The following is a 14066-nucleotide window of genomic DNA, read 5'->3' on the forward strand; positions in this document are numbered from 1 at the left end:
AGAAAGAAAGAAAGAAAGAAATCAAATTTAAAAAATGCTAGCAGCAATGGTGAAACTGTAATTAGTACAACCACTAGAGAAATCAGTATGCAGAATTTAGCTTCCTCAAAAAACAAACTATTGTATTCCCCAACTTCATCAGTCCTAGGTGGGAGTCTAAGTTGGCTTGCCACAAAGATATAAACACATGCGTGTTACTGCAGCACTAATCACCACATTCAAGACTGAAAATCAATCTAAATGCCTATCATCAGATGAACGGATATTTAAAATGTGGAATATATATGCAATGGAATTTCATTTGGCTATAAAGAACAACAAAACTATGGCATTTTCGGGAAAACAGATGCAACTGGAGAACAAGTTAACCAAAATAAACCAGACGAAGAAAGAAAAGTATGTTTTCTTTTATTTAAAGAACCCAAATTCAACCTGGCGGTGGTGGCGCATGCCTTTAATCACAGCACTCAGTAGGCAGAGGCAAGAGGATCTCTGTGAGTTTGAGGCCAGCCTGGTCTACAAGAGCAAGTTCCAAGACAAAGTTACAGAGAAATCCTGTCTCAAAAAACAAAACAAACAAACAAAGACCCCAAATTCAATATATAGATGGCATGAAAAGAGATGTTTAACAAAATACACAAGACATGAAAACAGAAGGTGGGGTTACTTGAGGGAAGAAAGAAATCAGAGAAGGAAGGTGAGAACAAGAGATAGCAACAGTGGGAGTGGATATGAGCAAAGTCCAATATACACACGGTGAATATGTGAAATGTCACGGTGAAATCATGCTGAAACTCATAGTGCATACAAGTTGTTCCAGAACTTGAGGAGAGGAGGCACTGACCAAGGAGCATTGCTGAAAGTTCAAAGCCCAGTCTTGTCTATAAAGCCAATGAAAGAAGAGAGAGAGGAAAGAAGGGTTGGAAGGAGGGAGGGAGAGAAGGAGGGGGAGAGGAAGGGAGCTGGACAGATGGCTCAGTTAAAAGAAATGACTGTTCCTTCAGAAGACCCTTGCTCAATTCCCAGCACTTACATGGCAGCTAACAGTATGTAACTCTCTAACAGTTCTAGGGAATTCAACACTCTCCTCTGGCCTCTGCAGGAACCAGACACATATGCAGGGAGAACACGCATACACATAAAATAAAAATAAATCAATCTTTAAAAATGATGCAAAGAAAAGGAGACCAATTGTTCTGTACGCTAAGAGAAAGAAAAACTTTATATTATAGTCATATTTTAATACTATGATTTGCTGTCAATCCTATTTTTCACTTCTATTCATTAGTTTGTGTTGATGACTCTATATATGTTTTTGAGACAGGGTTTCTCTGTGGCTTTGGAGCTGTCCTGGAACTAGTTCTTGTAGACCAGGTTGGCCTTGAACTCAGAGATCCACCTGCCTCTGCCTCCCGAGTGCTGGGATTAAAGGCGTGCGCCACCACATTACGGCTGAATGACTATATTTTTATTAACATAAAATAAAATATTTATATATTTATATATTTATAGATCATGTGATATTGTAATACATTTATAAATTATGCAATGATCAAGTCAGTAATTACTATAGTAGTAACATTAAGCATTTGTGATAAGAACAACAGAAACTTTCTTTTGTAGCTATTACACAGTATACTATTAACTAACTAGTCTACTATTGAACAGAACACCAGAACATTCTTGAATGAACATGTACTGTCCATTTTTCAAAGGTTGTCTTTGCTTCAGGCAGTGTTTTATCTCCTTTTATCAAAATGACTTTAATGCACCGTTACTATTACATACCTAAGAAGTCGCTTTTCTGTAAGTATAATGGAGTAATCTGAGGTCTGTAATTCACTACTACTAGTTTCTACTTTAAAGGCACTTCACCTACAACATCTTAATTATACTCTGCACTCGGAGCACAAGAGAATTATAATCAAAAACAACTGGAGGAGCTGTATATGTTGGCAATGCCTGTTATCCCAACCAATGAGGAGCTGAAGTAGCCCTGTTATCCCAACCAATGAGGAGCTGAAGTAGCCCTGTTATCCCAACCAATGAGGAGCTGAAGTAGCAAGCCCACAAATTAAAAGGCAGCTTGAGTTCTATAACAAGACCCTATATACAAAAAAAAAGTTGGTATGGACCTAAGGACAGTAAATGGAAACTACATGGAATGAAGAATTTGCTACATCTAAAGTTCTTAACATATTAGGTAGGTAATTAAATTTAGAAGATTTTCCACTCTTTTACATCTGAATTTCTTATTTTGTTTTTAACTATTTATTGATTTTATGTATATGGGTGCTCTGCCTTTCTGGAAATCAGATCTTATTACAGATGGTTGTGAAACACCATGGTTGCTGGGAATTGAACTCAGGACCTCGGGAATAGCAGCCAATGCTCTTAACGACTGCAACATTTCTCCAGCCCCCTGAATTTCTTATTCTTAACACTGTTAATGGATTTAGAGTTGTAATAAAACTGAAAACAAGAGCCGGGCGATGGTGGCGCACGCCTTTAATCCCAGCACTCGGGAGGCAGAGGCAGGCGGATCTCTGTGAGTTCGAGACCAGCCTGGTCTACAGAGCTAGTTCCAGGACAGGCTCCAAAGCCACAGAGAAACCCTGTCTCGAAAAACCAAAAAAAAAAAAAAAAAAAAAAAACAAAAAAAACTGAAAACAAGAGCTAAATTCTGCTTTGTTCAGCCATATTTTATAAGTACATTATAAAAGTATTTGCAGTGCTATTTTGTCAGAAGAAATACTAAATTACGAGTCATGTTAAAATGTTTCTATTTTACTAAGGATACATTTTTGAGGAGAAACTGTGTGAATAATTTAAAAATAAAGACAAGTTAAGTATAATAAATAAATAAATAAATAAGGTAAAAATTCAGACAGGTATGGTAGATTTTAGGGTTAAAGGCAACAAAGACCCAGCATCCTCAACAAAACCATACATCAGGAAAAGGCATATAAAAAAAGCCCTTAAATAAAAGAAAATTGAACACTTACAATTTTCATTAGCATTGAAGCTTCTAAGAATGGCCTTCAGTTCCTGCAGCTTCTGATGGGCTCTTGCATGTACACTATCAATCAGGAGCTTTTCTATTGATAAGTGGTCAATCTGCATAAATAGCAACAATAAAGTCAAATGTACAATTAAAACATTTTGATTATAAAAGTGTGAGTGTGCACACAACTGTGCCTTAAGATACTTCTTTTCCATACTAGAGATTAACTAATATAAGCAAACTTAGATAAAGTAAAAATATAATGTAAATGAGTGTGAGCTTTTGATTATTTTGTATGACTTTAGAAACTTCAAAACTAAAACTGCTATTTTCCATATAGTTCAGTCGGCCAAGTGTTCAGAATGCAGGAAGTTCTGGATTTGATTCCCAAGCATTTCATAAACTGTGTGTAATCTCAGAACTCAGGAGGTAAAGGCAGGAAGATCGGAAATTCGAAGGTCATCTTCAGATACATAACAAGATTGAGGTCAGCCTAAGTGACATGAGACCCTTCCTTGCACTTAGGAGGAAGACGCAGGCAACTCGATATATGGGAATTAAGGCCATCCTAGTCTAAATATTAAGTTCCAGGCTTGCCATAGCTTCATAGTGAGATTCCGCCTCAAAGTAACAGCATGGATATGGAGATATATATGCCACAGTTCTCAGATGCCAGACCTTAAAAAATAAAAAATAAAATGGTCTGATTTAAACTACAAAACTTAAACTAGGCTGAAGGCATAATTTAGCATAAGAGTGTATTCTTAGATGCAATAGCATTGCTCTACATACTAAACTAAAAGATATTGAAAATTATTTTATATAGTATCAGATGTTAAAAAGACAAAAAAACAAATACAGAAGTATAAAACTGACTTAAAACAAGTTTCATACAGGGGTTTAGAAATGATTACATATGTCAAAGAATTTGTGCTAAAAGTTTTCTATGTGCTAAATTATATTTATTTAATCAGTCAGTATTAAAATACACTGAGAACCGTTTACCTTCATAGCTCTTTCTACTAATTTAGAATCAGAAGATGGCAAAGGAGGATCATGAAAAATCTGTAAAGGCTTGGAGACATCATTTTCATCAATTTTAATTGTAACTTTGTGAACAGATGCTGTGCCTGTTTTTCTCCCTAGAACCTGTTGACTGAAAGAGAGCAGGGGAGAATGACATATCAACACAACTTTTTAACTTTTATAGTCAAACAGATACATGCATTATGCTACTGAGTCAGAACCTTAAACATAGCAGGCCCTCAGTGTGTGTTTGTGCGGGGATACATTAATATGGAGAAGATAGTTATTCTATAAACCAATTCAGCATTTGCTCTATTACATTTTAAAAATAAATACTGATTTTAAAAATAAAATACTTGCACTCACAAAAACAAACCTAAAACTTAAAAACAGAAACCATCTTATAGGTAGTATCTGCCTCTGATTTATCTACAGAGAAATCAGAACTCAAGTTCAAACAAAAATTAAAGGTAAATAGGATCAAAGCAATTTTCTCCAAATCAGGTTTTATAAGCTACAATTTAAAATGGGAAACTGTAAAAAACAAGTATGTTTTAAAAAGTGATAACTGCTATTGTCTGCGAGGCTCTTGGCCCAGGAACAGTTCCCGCTCCTGCACTGAGGAGATCCATCCAGAGGGGTAAGTGTGTGCTTGCCCAGCAGAAAGGTCCAGAAGGGAGTACAGGGCCCCTCCAACTCCTGCTTCAGGGGCTTCTTTGTTCCACATGACCCTGCCTCCCCCAGGCCTGCCTTATTGTCTGCAAGGTCCTTGGCCCAGGAACATATCCTGCTCCTGAACTGAGGAGATCCAGCCAGAGGGCACTCCTTTCCATCTGCAGGGTCCTTAGATCCACCAGCACGACTGGCTCCAGTGCCAAGGGGTCCTAAGAAAGGCCAGACTAAGAAAATTTCCCAAGTACACAGTCAGTCACAGCAAATATTGGACCAAAACACCAAGACTCTCCTGGCTGCATTTGAAGGAAGAGATGGGCAAGCGCCAATGCAAGAATTCCTCCAACAACCTGAAAAGCAACATGACAACACTAGAATCCAGTGATCATGCAACAAGAAGACTTGAACTCCCTATTCCAGAAGAAGTAGAAGAAATAGACTTTAAACGTAACATTATGAAAATAATAGAGGACCTTAAACAGAATGTGAAAAACTCCTTTAAAGAAATGGAGACAACAAATAAAAAAAAAGTTAGAAGAAATAAATAAATCTCTCAAAGATACCCAAGAAAACCAAGAAAAAACAATCAAACAGGTAATGGAAACAGTTCAAGACTTGAAAAATAAAATAGAGGTAATGAAGAAAACACAAACCGAGGGATGGCTGGATATGGAAAATCTGGGTAAACAAACAGGAACTACAGAGACAAGTATAACCAACAGAATAAAAGAGATAGAAGAAAGAATCTCAGATGCTGAAGATACTCTAGAGAAACTAAACTCATTGATTGAAGAATAGCAAATCCAACAAATTCTTAACACAAACATCCAGGAAATCTGGGACACCATGAAAAGACCAAACCTAAGAATAATGGGGTAGAAGAAGAATTACAGCTCAAAGGCCCAGAAAATATATTCAACAAAATTATAGAAGAAAACTTTCCCAACCTAAAGAATATTCCTATGAAAGTACAAGAAGCATATAGAACACCAAACAGACTGGATCAAAAAAAATCCCCTCGCCATATAATAATCAAAACATAAAACATACAGAATAAAGAAAGAATATTAAGAGCTGCAAAGAAAAAAGGTCAAGTAACTTAATAAAGATAAACCTGGCAGAATTACACCCGACTTCTCAGTGGAAACCATGAAAGCCAGAAGGTCTTGGATAGATGTACTGCAGAAACTAAGAGACCATGGATGCAAGCCCAGACTACTATACCCAGCAAAGCTTGCATTCACCATCGATGGAGAAAACAAGATATTCCAAGACAAAAACAGATTTAAATAATACATAGCCACAAACTCAGTCTTACAGAAAGTACTAGAAGGAAAACCACAAACCAAGGAAACCAACAACACCCATAATAACACAAATATCTGACAACCCTCCACCAGCACAACTCAAAGAAGGGAAACACACAAACAATACCACCAAAAAAAAAAAAAAAACTGGAGTTAACAACCACTGGTCATTAATATCACTTAACATCAATGGACTCAATTCCCCTATTAAAAGGAATAGGTTAAGAGAATGGATACGAACACAGGATCCAACATTCTGCTGTTTATAAGAAACACACCTCAACCTCAAAGACAGACACTACCTCAGATTAAAAAGTTGGGAAAAGCTTTTCCAATCAAATGGATCTAAGAAATGAGTGGGTGTGGCTATACTAATATCTAACAAAATTGATTTCAAACTAAAATCAATCAGAAGAGAGGAAGAAGGACACTTTATACTCATAACAGGAACAATTCATCAGGAGGAAGTCTCAGTCCTGAATATGTACGCCCCTAATATAAAAGCACCCACATATGTAAAAGAAACATTACTAGAATTCAAAGCACACATCAAACCCCACACTCTAACAGTGGGTGATTTCAACACTCTTCTCTCACCAATGGACAAGTCAACCAGACAGAAATTTAACAGACAAATAAGAGAACTAACAAATGTAATGAACCGAATAGACTTAAAAGACATCTATAGAACATTCCACCCAAATAGAAAAGAATATACCTTCTTCTCAGCACCTCATGGAACCTTCTTGAAAATTGATCACATAATCGGTAACAAAGCAAATATCCACATATACAAAAAAATTGTAGTAACCTCCTGTGTACTATCAGATCACCATGGAATAAAGTTAAAATTCAACAACAATGCTACCCCCAGAAAGCCTACAAACTCATGGAAACTGAACAGTCAACTACTGAACCACCCCTGGGTCAAGGAAGAAATAAAGAAGGAAATTAAAGTCTTCCTTGAATTCAATGAAAATAAAGACACAACATACTCAAACCTATGGGACACTATGAAAGCAGTGCTAAGAGGAAAGTTCAAAGCACTAAGTGCCCACATAAAGAAAACGGAAAAAGCACACATTAGAGACTTAACAGCACACCTGAAAGCTCTAGAAAAATAAGAAGCAGACTCACCCAGGAGGAGTAGAAGACTGGAAATAATCAAACTGAGGGCTGAAAACAAAATATAAACAGAAAACAATCCAAAGAATCAATGAAACAAAAAGCTGGTTCTTAGAGAAAATCAACAAGATTGACAAACCCCTATCCAAACTAATCAAATGACAGAGAGAGAACACACAAATTAATAAGATCAGAAATGAAAAGGGGGGCATAACCACAGACACAGAAGAAATTCAGAGAATCATTAGATCTTACTACAAAAGCCTGTATGCCACAAAATTGGAAAATGTAAAAGAAATGGAATTTTTTTTAGATAAGTACCAAATACCAAAGTTAAACCAAGACCAGGTGAACAATCTAAATAGACCTATAAGTCACAAGGAATTAGAAGCTGTCATCAAAAAGCTCCCTACCAAAAAAAGTCCAGGAACAGATGGTTTTAACGCAGAATTCTAGCAGAACTTCCAAGAAGAGCTAATAACTATACTCTTTAACGTGTTTCACAAAATAGAAAGAGAAGAATCATTGCCAAACTCCTTTTATGAAGCTACAGTTACCCTGATACCAAAACCAAAGACTCAAACAAAAAAGAGAATTACAAACCAATCTCACTCATGAACATCGACGCAAAAATTCAATACAAACTGGCAAACCGAATCTAAGAACACATCAAAAAAATTATCCATTATGATCAACTAGGCTTCATCCCAGAGATGCAGGGCCGGTTCAACATACAAAAATCTATCAATGTAATCCATCATATAAATAAACTGAAAGAAAAAAAACATATGCTCATTTCATTAGATGCTGAAAAAGCATTTGACAAAATTCAACACCCCTTTATGATAAAGATTGTGGAGAGATTAGGGATACAAGGTTCATACCTAAATGTAATAAAAGCAATATACAGCAAGCTGACAGCTAACATCAAATTAAATGGAGAGAAACTTAAAGCCATTCCACTAAAATCAGGAACAAGACAAGGCTGCCCACTCTCTCCATACCTCTTCAATATAGTGCCTGAAGTTCCAGCAATAGCAATAAGATAACATATGGGGATCAAAGGGATTCAAATCGGAAAGGAAGAAGTCAAACTTTCATTATTTGCAGATGATATGATAGTGTACATAAGTGACCTAAAACTCTACCAAAGAACTCCTACAGCTGATAAACACCTTCAGTAATGTGGCAGGATACAAGATCAACTTCAAAAAATCAGTAGTCCTTCTATACACAAAGGATAGAGAAGCAGAAAGGGAAATCAAAGAAGCATCACCTTTCACGATAGCCACAATAGCATAAAGTATATTGGGGTAACTCTAACCAAAGAAGTGAAAGATCTACTTGACAAGAACTTTAAGTCTTTGAAGAAAGAAATTGAAGAGGACACCAGAAAATGGAAGGATCTCCCATGCTCTTGGATTGGTAGGATCAACATAGTAAAAATGGCAATTCTACCAAAAGCAATCTGTAGATTCAATGCAATCCCTATCAAAATCCCAACAAAATTCTTCACAGACCTTGAGAGAACAATAATCAACTTTATATGGAAAAACAAAAAACCCAGGATAGCCAAAAAAATCCTATACAATAAAGGAACTTCCGGAGGCATTACCATCCCTGACTTCAAACTCTATTACAGAGCTACAGTAATGAAAACAGCTTGGTATCGGCATAAAAACAAAGACGTTGACCAATGGAATCGAACTGAAGACCCCAGATATTAATCCACAAACCTATGAACACCTGATTTTCGACAAAGGAGCTAAAAGTATACAATGGAAGAAAGAAAGCATCTTCAACAAATGGTGCTGGCATAACTGGATGTCAATCTGTAGAAGAATGAAAATAGATCCATATCTATCATCATGCACAAAAGTCAAATCCAAATGGATTAAAGACCTCAATATCAATCTGAACACACTGAACCTGATAGAAGAGAAAGTGGGAAGTACTCTACAACACATGGGCACAGGAGACCACTTCCTACATATAACCCCAGCAGCAAAGACAATAAGAGCATCAATGAATAAATTAGACCTCCTGAAACTGAGAATCTTCTGTAAAGCAAAGGACACTGTCAATAAGACAAAAAGGCAACCCACTGAATGAGACAAGATCTTCACCAACCCCTCATCAAAGGCCTGATCTCCAAAATATATAAAGAACTCAAGAAACTAGACATTAAAATTCTGAATAACCCAATTAAAAAATGGGGTACTAATCTGAACAGAGAATTCTCAACAGAAAAAGTTCAAATGGCCAAAAGATACTTAAGGTCATGTTCAACTTCCTTAGCAATCAGGGAAATACAAATCAAAACAACTTTGAGATACCATCTTACACCTGTCAGAATGGCTAAAATCAAAAACACCAATGATAGCCTTTGCTGGAGAGGTTGTGGAGGAAGGGGAACACTCATCCATTGCTGGTGGGAATGCAAACTTGTGCACCTACTTTGGAAATCAGTATGGCAGTTTCTCAGGAAACTGGGAGTTAACCTACCTCAGGATCCAGCAATTCCACTCTTGGGAATATACCCAAGAGATGCCCAATCATACCACAAAAGCATTTGTTCAACTATGTTCATAGCAGCATTATTTGTAATAGCCAGAACCTGGAAACAACTTAGATGCCCCTCAATGGAAAAATGAATAAAGAAAGTGTTGAACATCTATGCATTAGAGTACTACTCAGCAGTAAAAAACAAAGACATCTTGAATTTTGCATGCAAATAGACGAAAATAGAAAACACTATCCTGAGTGAGATAGCCCAGACCCAAAAAGATGAATATGGATGGTATGTACTCACTCATTAATTAGTGAATTTTAGCCATAAACAAAGGACATTGAGCCTATAGTTCATGATCCTAGAGAAGCTAAATAATAAGGTGAAACCTCCCCCCCAAAAAAACATATATTTATCCTCCTGGAAATTGGAGGTAGACAAGCTCGCCAGCCAAAAGTTGGGAGCACAGGGGTGGAAGTGGGGTGGGGGAAGGGGAGAGGGGAGAGAGAAGGGAGAAGGAGAGGATTGGGAAGAGCTTGGGAGAGTGGGATGGTTGAGATGGAGGAAGGGTGGATATGGGAGCAGGGAAGAAGATATCTTAATTAAGGGAGCCATTTTAGGGTTGGCAAGAGACTTGGCTCTAGAGGGGTTCTCAGGTTTCCAAGGGGATGTCCCAAGCTAGGTCCTTTGGCAGCAGAAAAAAGGGTACCTTAACTGGCCTTGTCTCATAGCCACACTGATGAATATCTTGAATATCACCATAGAACCTTCATCCGGTGAAGGATGGAGATAGAGACAGAGACCAACATTGGAGCACTGGGCTGAGTTCCCAAGGTTCGGATGAAGAGCAGAAGGAGGGAGAAGATGAGCAAGGAAGTCAGGACCGCTAGGGGTGCATCCACCCACTGAGACGATGTGACTGATCTAATGGGAGCTCACCAAGGCCAGCTGGACTGGGACTGAACGAGCTTGTGATCAAATCGGACACTCTGAATGTGGCTGACAATGGGGACTAAATGAGAAGCCAATGATGATGGCACTGGGATTTGATTTTACTGCATGTACTGGCTTTTTAGGAGCGTAGTCTGTTTGGATGCACACCTTCCTAAACCTGGATGGAGCGGAGAGAGCCTTGGACTTCCCACAGGGCAGGGCACCCTGACTTCTCTTAGGACTGGAGAGGGAGGGGTAGGGAGAGGGAGGAGGGGGGGGAATGGGAGAAGGTGAAATTTTTTAATAAATAAATAAAGACTTTATGATGCAATCCAGTAAGAACATATCCCACCAGAAGCCAAAACAGTCAGAGATAGCCCCTGATGCTACTGTTAGGAATCCCACAAGAATACCAAGATATGTAGCCATATAGATAGAAGGGGTGGAAAATCTATGTCAGACCCATACAAGCTCTAAACTCTCAGAGCTCCCATGAGTCCTAGTCAGTTGGTTCTGTGGTCATGTTCTCATGATGTCTCTGAACCCTCTGGTTCCTCTGATCTTTCTTCTCCCTCCTCTACAGGACTACCAGAGTAGTCTAAAGTTTGCATTTGGGACTCTACGCCTGCTTCATTACATGCGGAATGAGGTCTCTCTGGCCTCTTTCATGACTTGTGAACTGCAGTTATAGTACATATGTTATACATAAACATAAGATGGCAAATAGCAGATTCTCCCTACAAGTTCACTTAGAAAAGAATAACATTATTACACATAGACTAATGAAAGATTGGCCAGACCAGCCTAGCTCCCGTGGCTTTTGGATGGGTTCCTGGGCATGTATGAATAAATTGTTGGTGTAATTAAGAGTAAAAAAGTGATAACTCAACAATCTAAGCTTTGGGGACTAGAGATATGGCTCTAGTGGTGGAATGCTCAGTTTGCATACTTAAAGCCCTGGATTTGATCACCAATGTCACCCAAAAACCCAATCTAACCTAATAGTCTTTGAAATAATCTGACATGAGCCCACAATAAGCTAATCTAACTTAAAAATAAATATATAATAAGCCTTAGTAAAGATATATGTCATCTAAAGCAAAATACTCTTTTTTTTTTTTTTTTTGGTTTTTCGAGACAGAGTTTTTCTGTGGTTTTGGAGCCTGTCCTGGAACTAGCTCTTGTAGACCAGGCTGGCCTCAAACTCACAGAGATCCGCCTGCCTCTGCCTCCCAAGTGCTGGGATTAAAGGCGTGCGCCACCACCGCCCGGCCAAAATACTCTTAAGAAAGGTAGAATAGCATAATAAGGTAGATTATATTTTGTAAACTATTTTAGCAACTAGAGAATTTATATTGGTATAGATTCTTGCATAGATACAAATGTAAAATATTTTTGTATTCCTAAGATAATTTGTATATTGATACAAATTCAAAATTATATTTGTCATGTTGTATATGTTGCTATTTCTGTTTGTAATGTTTTACACACAAATATAGTCATTTTTGTCATAATGAATGTATGTTTTTACTTCTGCTTAAGATATTTTATATATTGATACAAATTAAGATATTTTAGTCATATTACATTTTTTACCTCTGATTAAGATATTTTTATATGTTGTTACAATTTTGACATCATTGTCCTCATGCTGTACATGTTTGAAGATTGTTTATTTTATTTTTATCATGTGAAGCTTTAGTCCTCAAGTTATATAGGTTATTAAGAATTACAGGTTAATAGTCACCCATGTTTGTCATACTTGTTAGGTTCTCTAGATACAGAGATGTACTCTCCATAGATATCTTCAAAGACCTACCTACAGAATAAGGCATTTAAATGTTTTAATAATTTAGAATTCTGTTGACATGAGACATAACTGCTCCTGGCAGCATCAATTTACTCCAGAGAGAATGATGGGCACTGAAGACACTCCTTATGGAGCTTGTTTTCTTCTGGGCAAATCTGGCTTATGGGTAAACAACTTTGCCTCAACTGCTGACTTACAATAAACACACTGTCCAATCTGAACAAGTAGGATACAAGGAAAAGTGACTACTGAACCTAAAAACGATCTGTCAGATACTCTAGGTCTATAGCCAAAGTTGGTTGCCCTAGTGTTACAGAGAAATTTTGGGTGACTGTCCAGGTAGCCAGCTGTTTCTGTCATTTCTTACATATTTTGGTAGTCGCTTGCTTGCACTTCCTGCTTAATCAGGTAATATTATTTTCCTTCTCAGGTCTTGGGGGATTGAAGACTAGATAGTCACAATTACTATCCTCTTATATCTTAGCTAAGACATTTTAGGTACAAGACATAGGCTTCTCCGAAAGACAGGACAGCTATTGGAATAATCTCTGTTATTTGCCATTACCTGTAGCCTGGGCATTTAGTTATGTCTTTCTTGTTTGATATTGTCCTTGCTGTTTGTAGTTTTATTTTATGTATGTTATTACCCTTTTTTCTGGACAATACTTAATAATTGCTCTTATTGTATATAGTTTAGTATTAGGCTAGAACCTTCTTATTTATACAAAAAAGGAAGTATTGTATGATTTCTATCCATTTAGTCAATGACCTGGGGCAACAAGCTCTAGGGCGTGGCGTTGTCTGTGAATGACAACTGATAAGCTGAGGGCGAAGAGTCTCTTGCCTTTGCTCGAGCTCACTTGGATGGTAGGAGCGGAGCAGGCAGCTTGCTGTTGGTGCCCCTTCCCCTTAAGTAGAACTGCAGCGGTATCTAACCTGTCCTGTATCAGTGTTTACTCCCATTTTACACCTAAACAAATTCTTTTGAACCTCTCCCAAACTGTCATGGATTGACACTACAGATGTTACACGTGGTCTACATGATATTGGAACCTTACTAAATTAAATCACATAATTCTGGGCACATAGCTATTCATATATAGTAAATCAGTTCTATGTGGGAAAGAAACCATAAAAAACAAACAACAACAACAACAACAATGAAAACAGCTTTCACGAATCAGACAAACCACCAGAACCAATTTTACTTACTTCCAAACTGAGAGAGAGAGACACTTTCCAGCGTGATACCTTTCCACTTGTACAAGGTCACCCCACCTCTCTCGGATTAACATCAAAGTCTGGGAATGTAACACTTCTAATTGAAGAGATAAGCAGAAACAATCTGATTTATCATGTTAAGAAAATCAAATATAATATGCTATTCAAGCAGGCAATAATCACAGGCAAATGTCATCTAACAAGGAATCTATGCCCAAAAAGCTAGAAATAAAGGAAGTTTTTGGAATCATCTTTGTCTAATGACTCATCCTAAATAAGACAAAACCTGTGGTTGCCTGAAATTATATTCTCAAATGACAAATCATAAGAAGTAGTAAAATATGTGGCATAATTTTAGAAAAAAGGTTGACAATTTTGACCTAAATAAACAAAACTAGGTCCAGGTTTATCCCTTAATTCATCATTGTTTAGAAAATACAAATTGATCAAATAACACAT

The 14066-nt window shown here is 37.3% G+C and overlaps 1 protein-coding gene across 3 annotated transcripts in view; it reads right to left on the minus strand.

Annotated features, from left to right (window-relative positions):
- Positions 1–14066, minus strand: part of Med14 (mediator complex subunit 14) — a 90956-nt gene that overhangs the window by 58573 nt on the left and 18317 nt on the right. For 2 of the 3 annotated variants that reach the window (XM_057759020.1, XM_057759022.1), the window contains exons 8-11: positions 13599–13731; positions 4010–4160; positions 3602–3682; positions 3006–3117 (exon numbers count right to left, since the gene is read on the minus strand). In XM_057759020.1, coding sequence (XP_057615003.1) covers positions 3006–3117; positions 3602–3682; positions 4010–4160; positions 13599–13731 — 477 coding nt within the window. The remainder of the gene's footprint in view (positions 1–3005; positions 3118–3601; positions 3683–4009; positions 4161–13598; positions 13732–14066) is intronic. The other variant, XM_057759021.1, reaches the window with a different exon arrangement.

This window comes from Chionomys nivalis, chromosome X (genome assembly GCF_950005125.1).
Source record: "Chionomys nivalis chromosome X, mChiNiv1.1, whole genome shotgun sequence".
Taxonomy (NCBI): Eukaryota; Metazoa; Chordata; class Mammalia; order Rodentia; family Cricetidae; genus Chionomys; species Chionomys nivalis.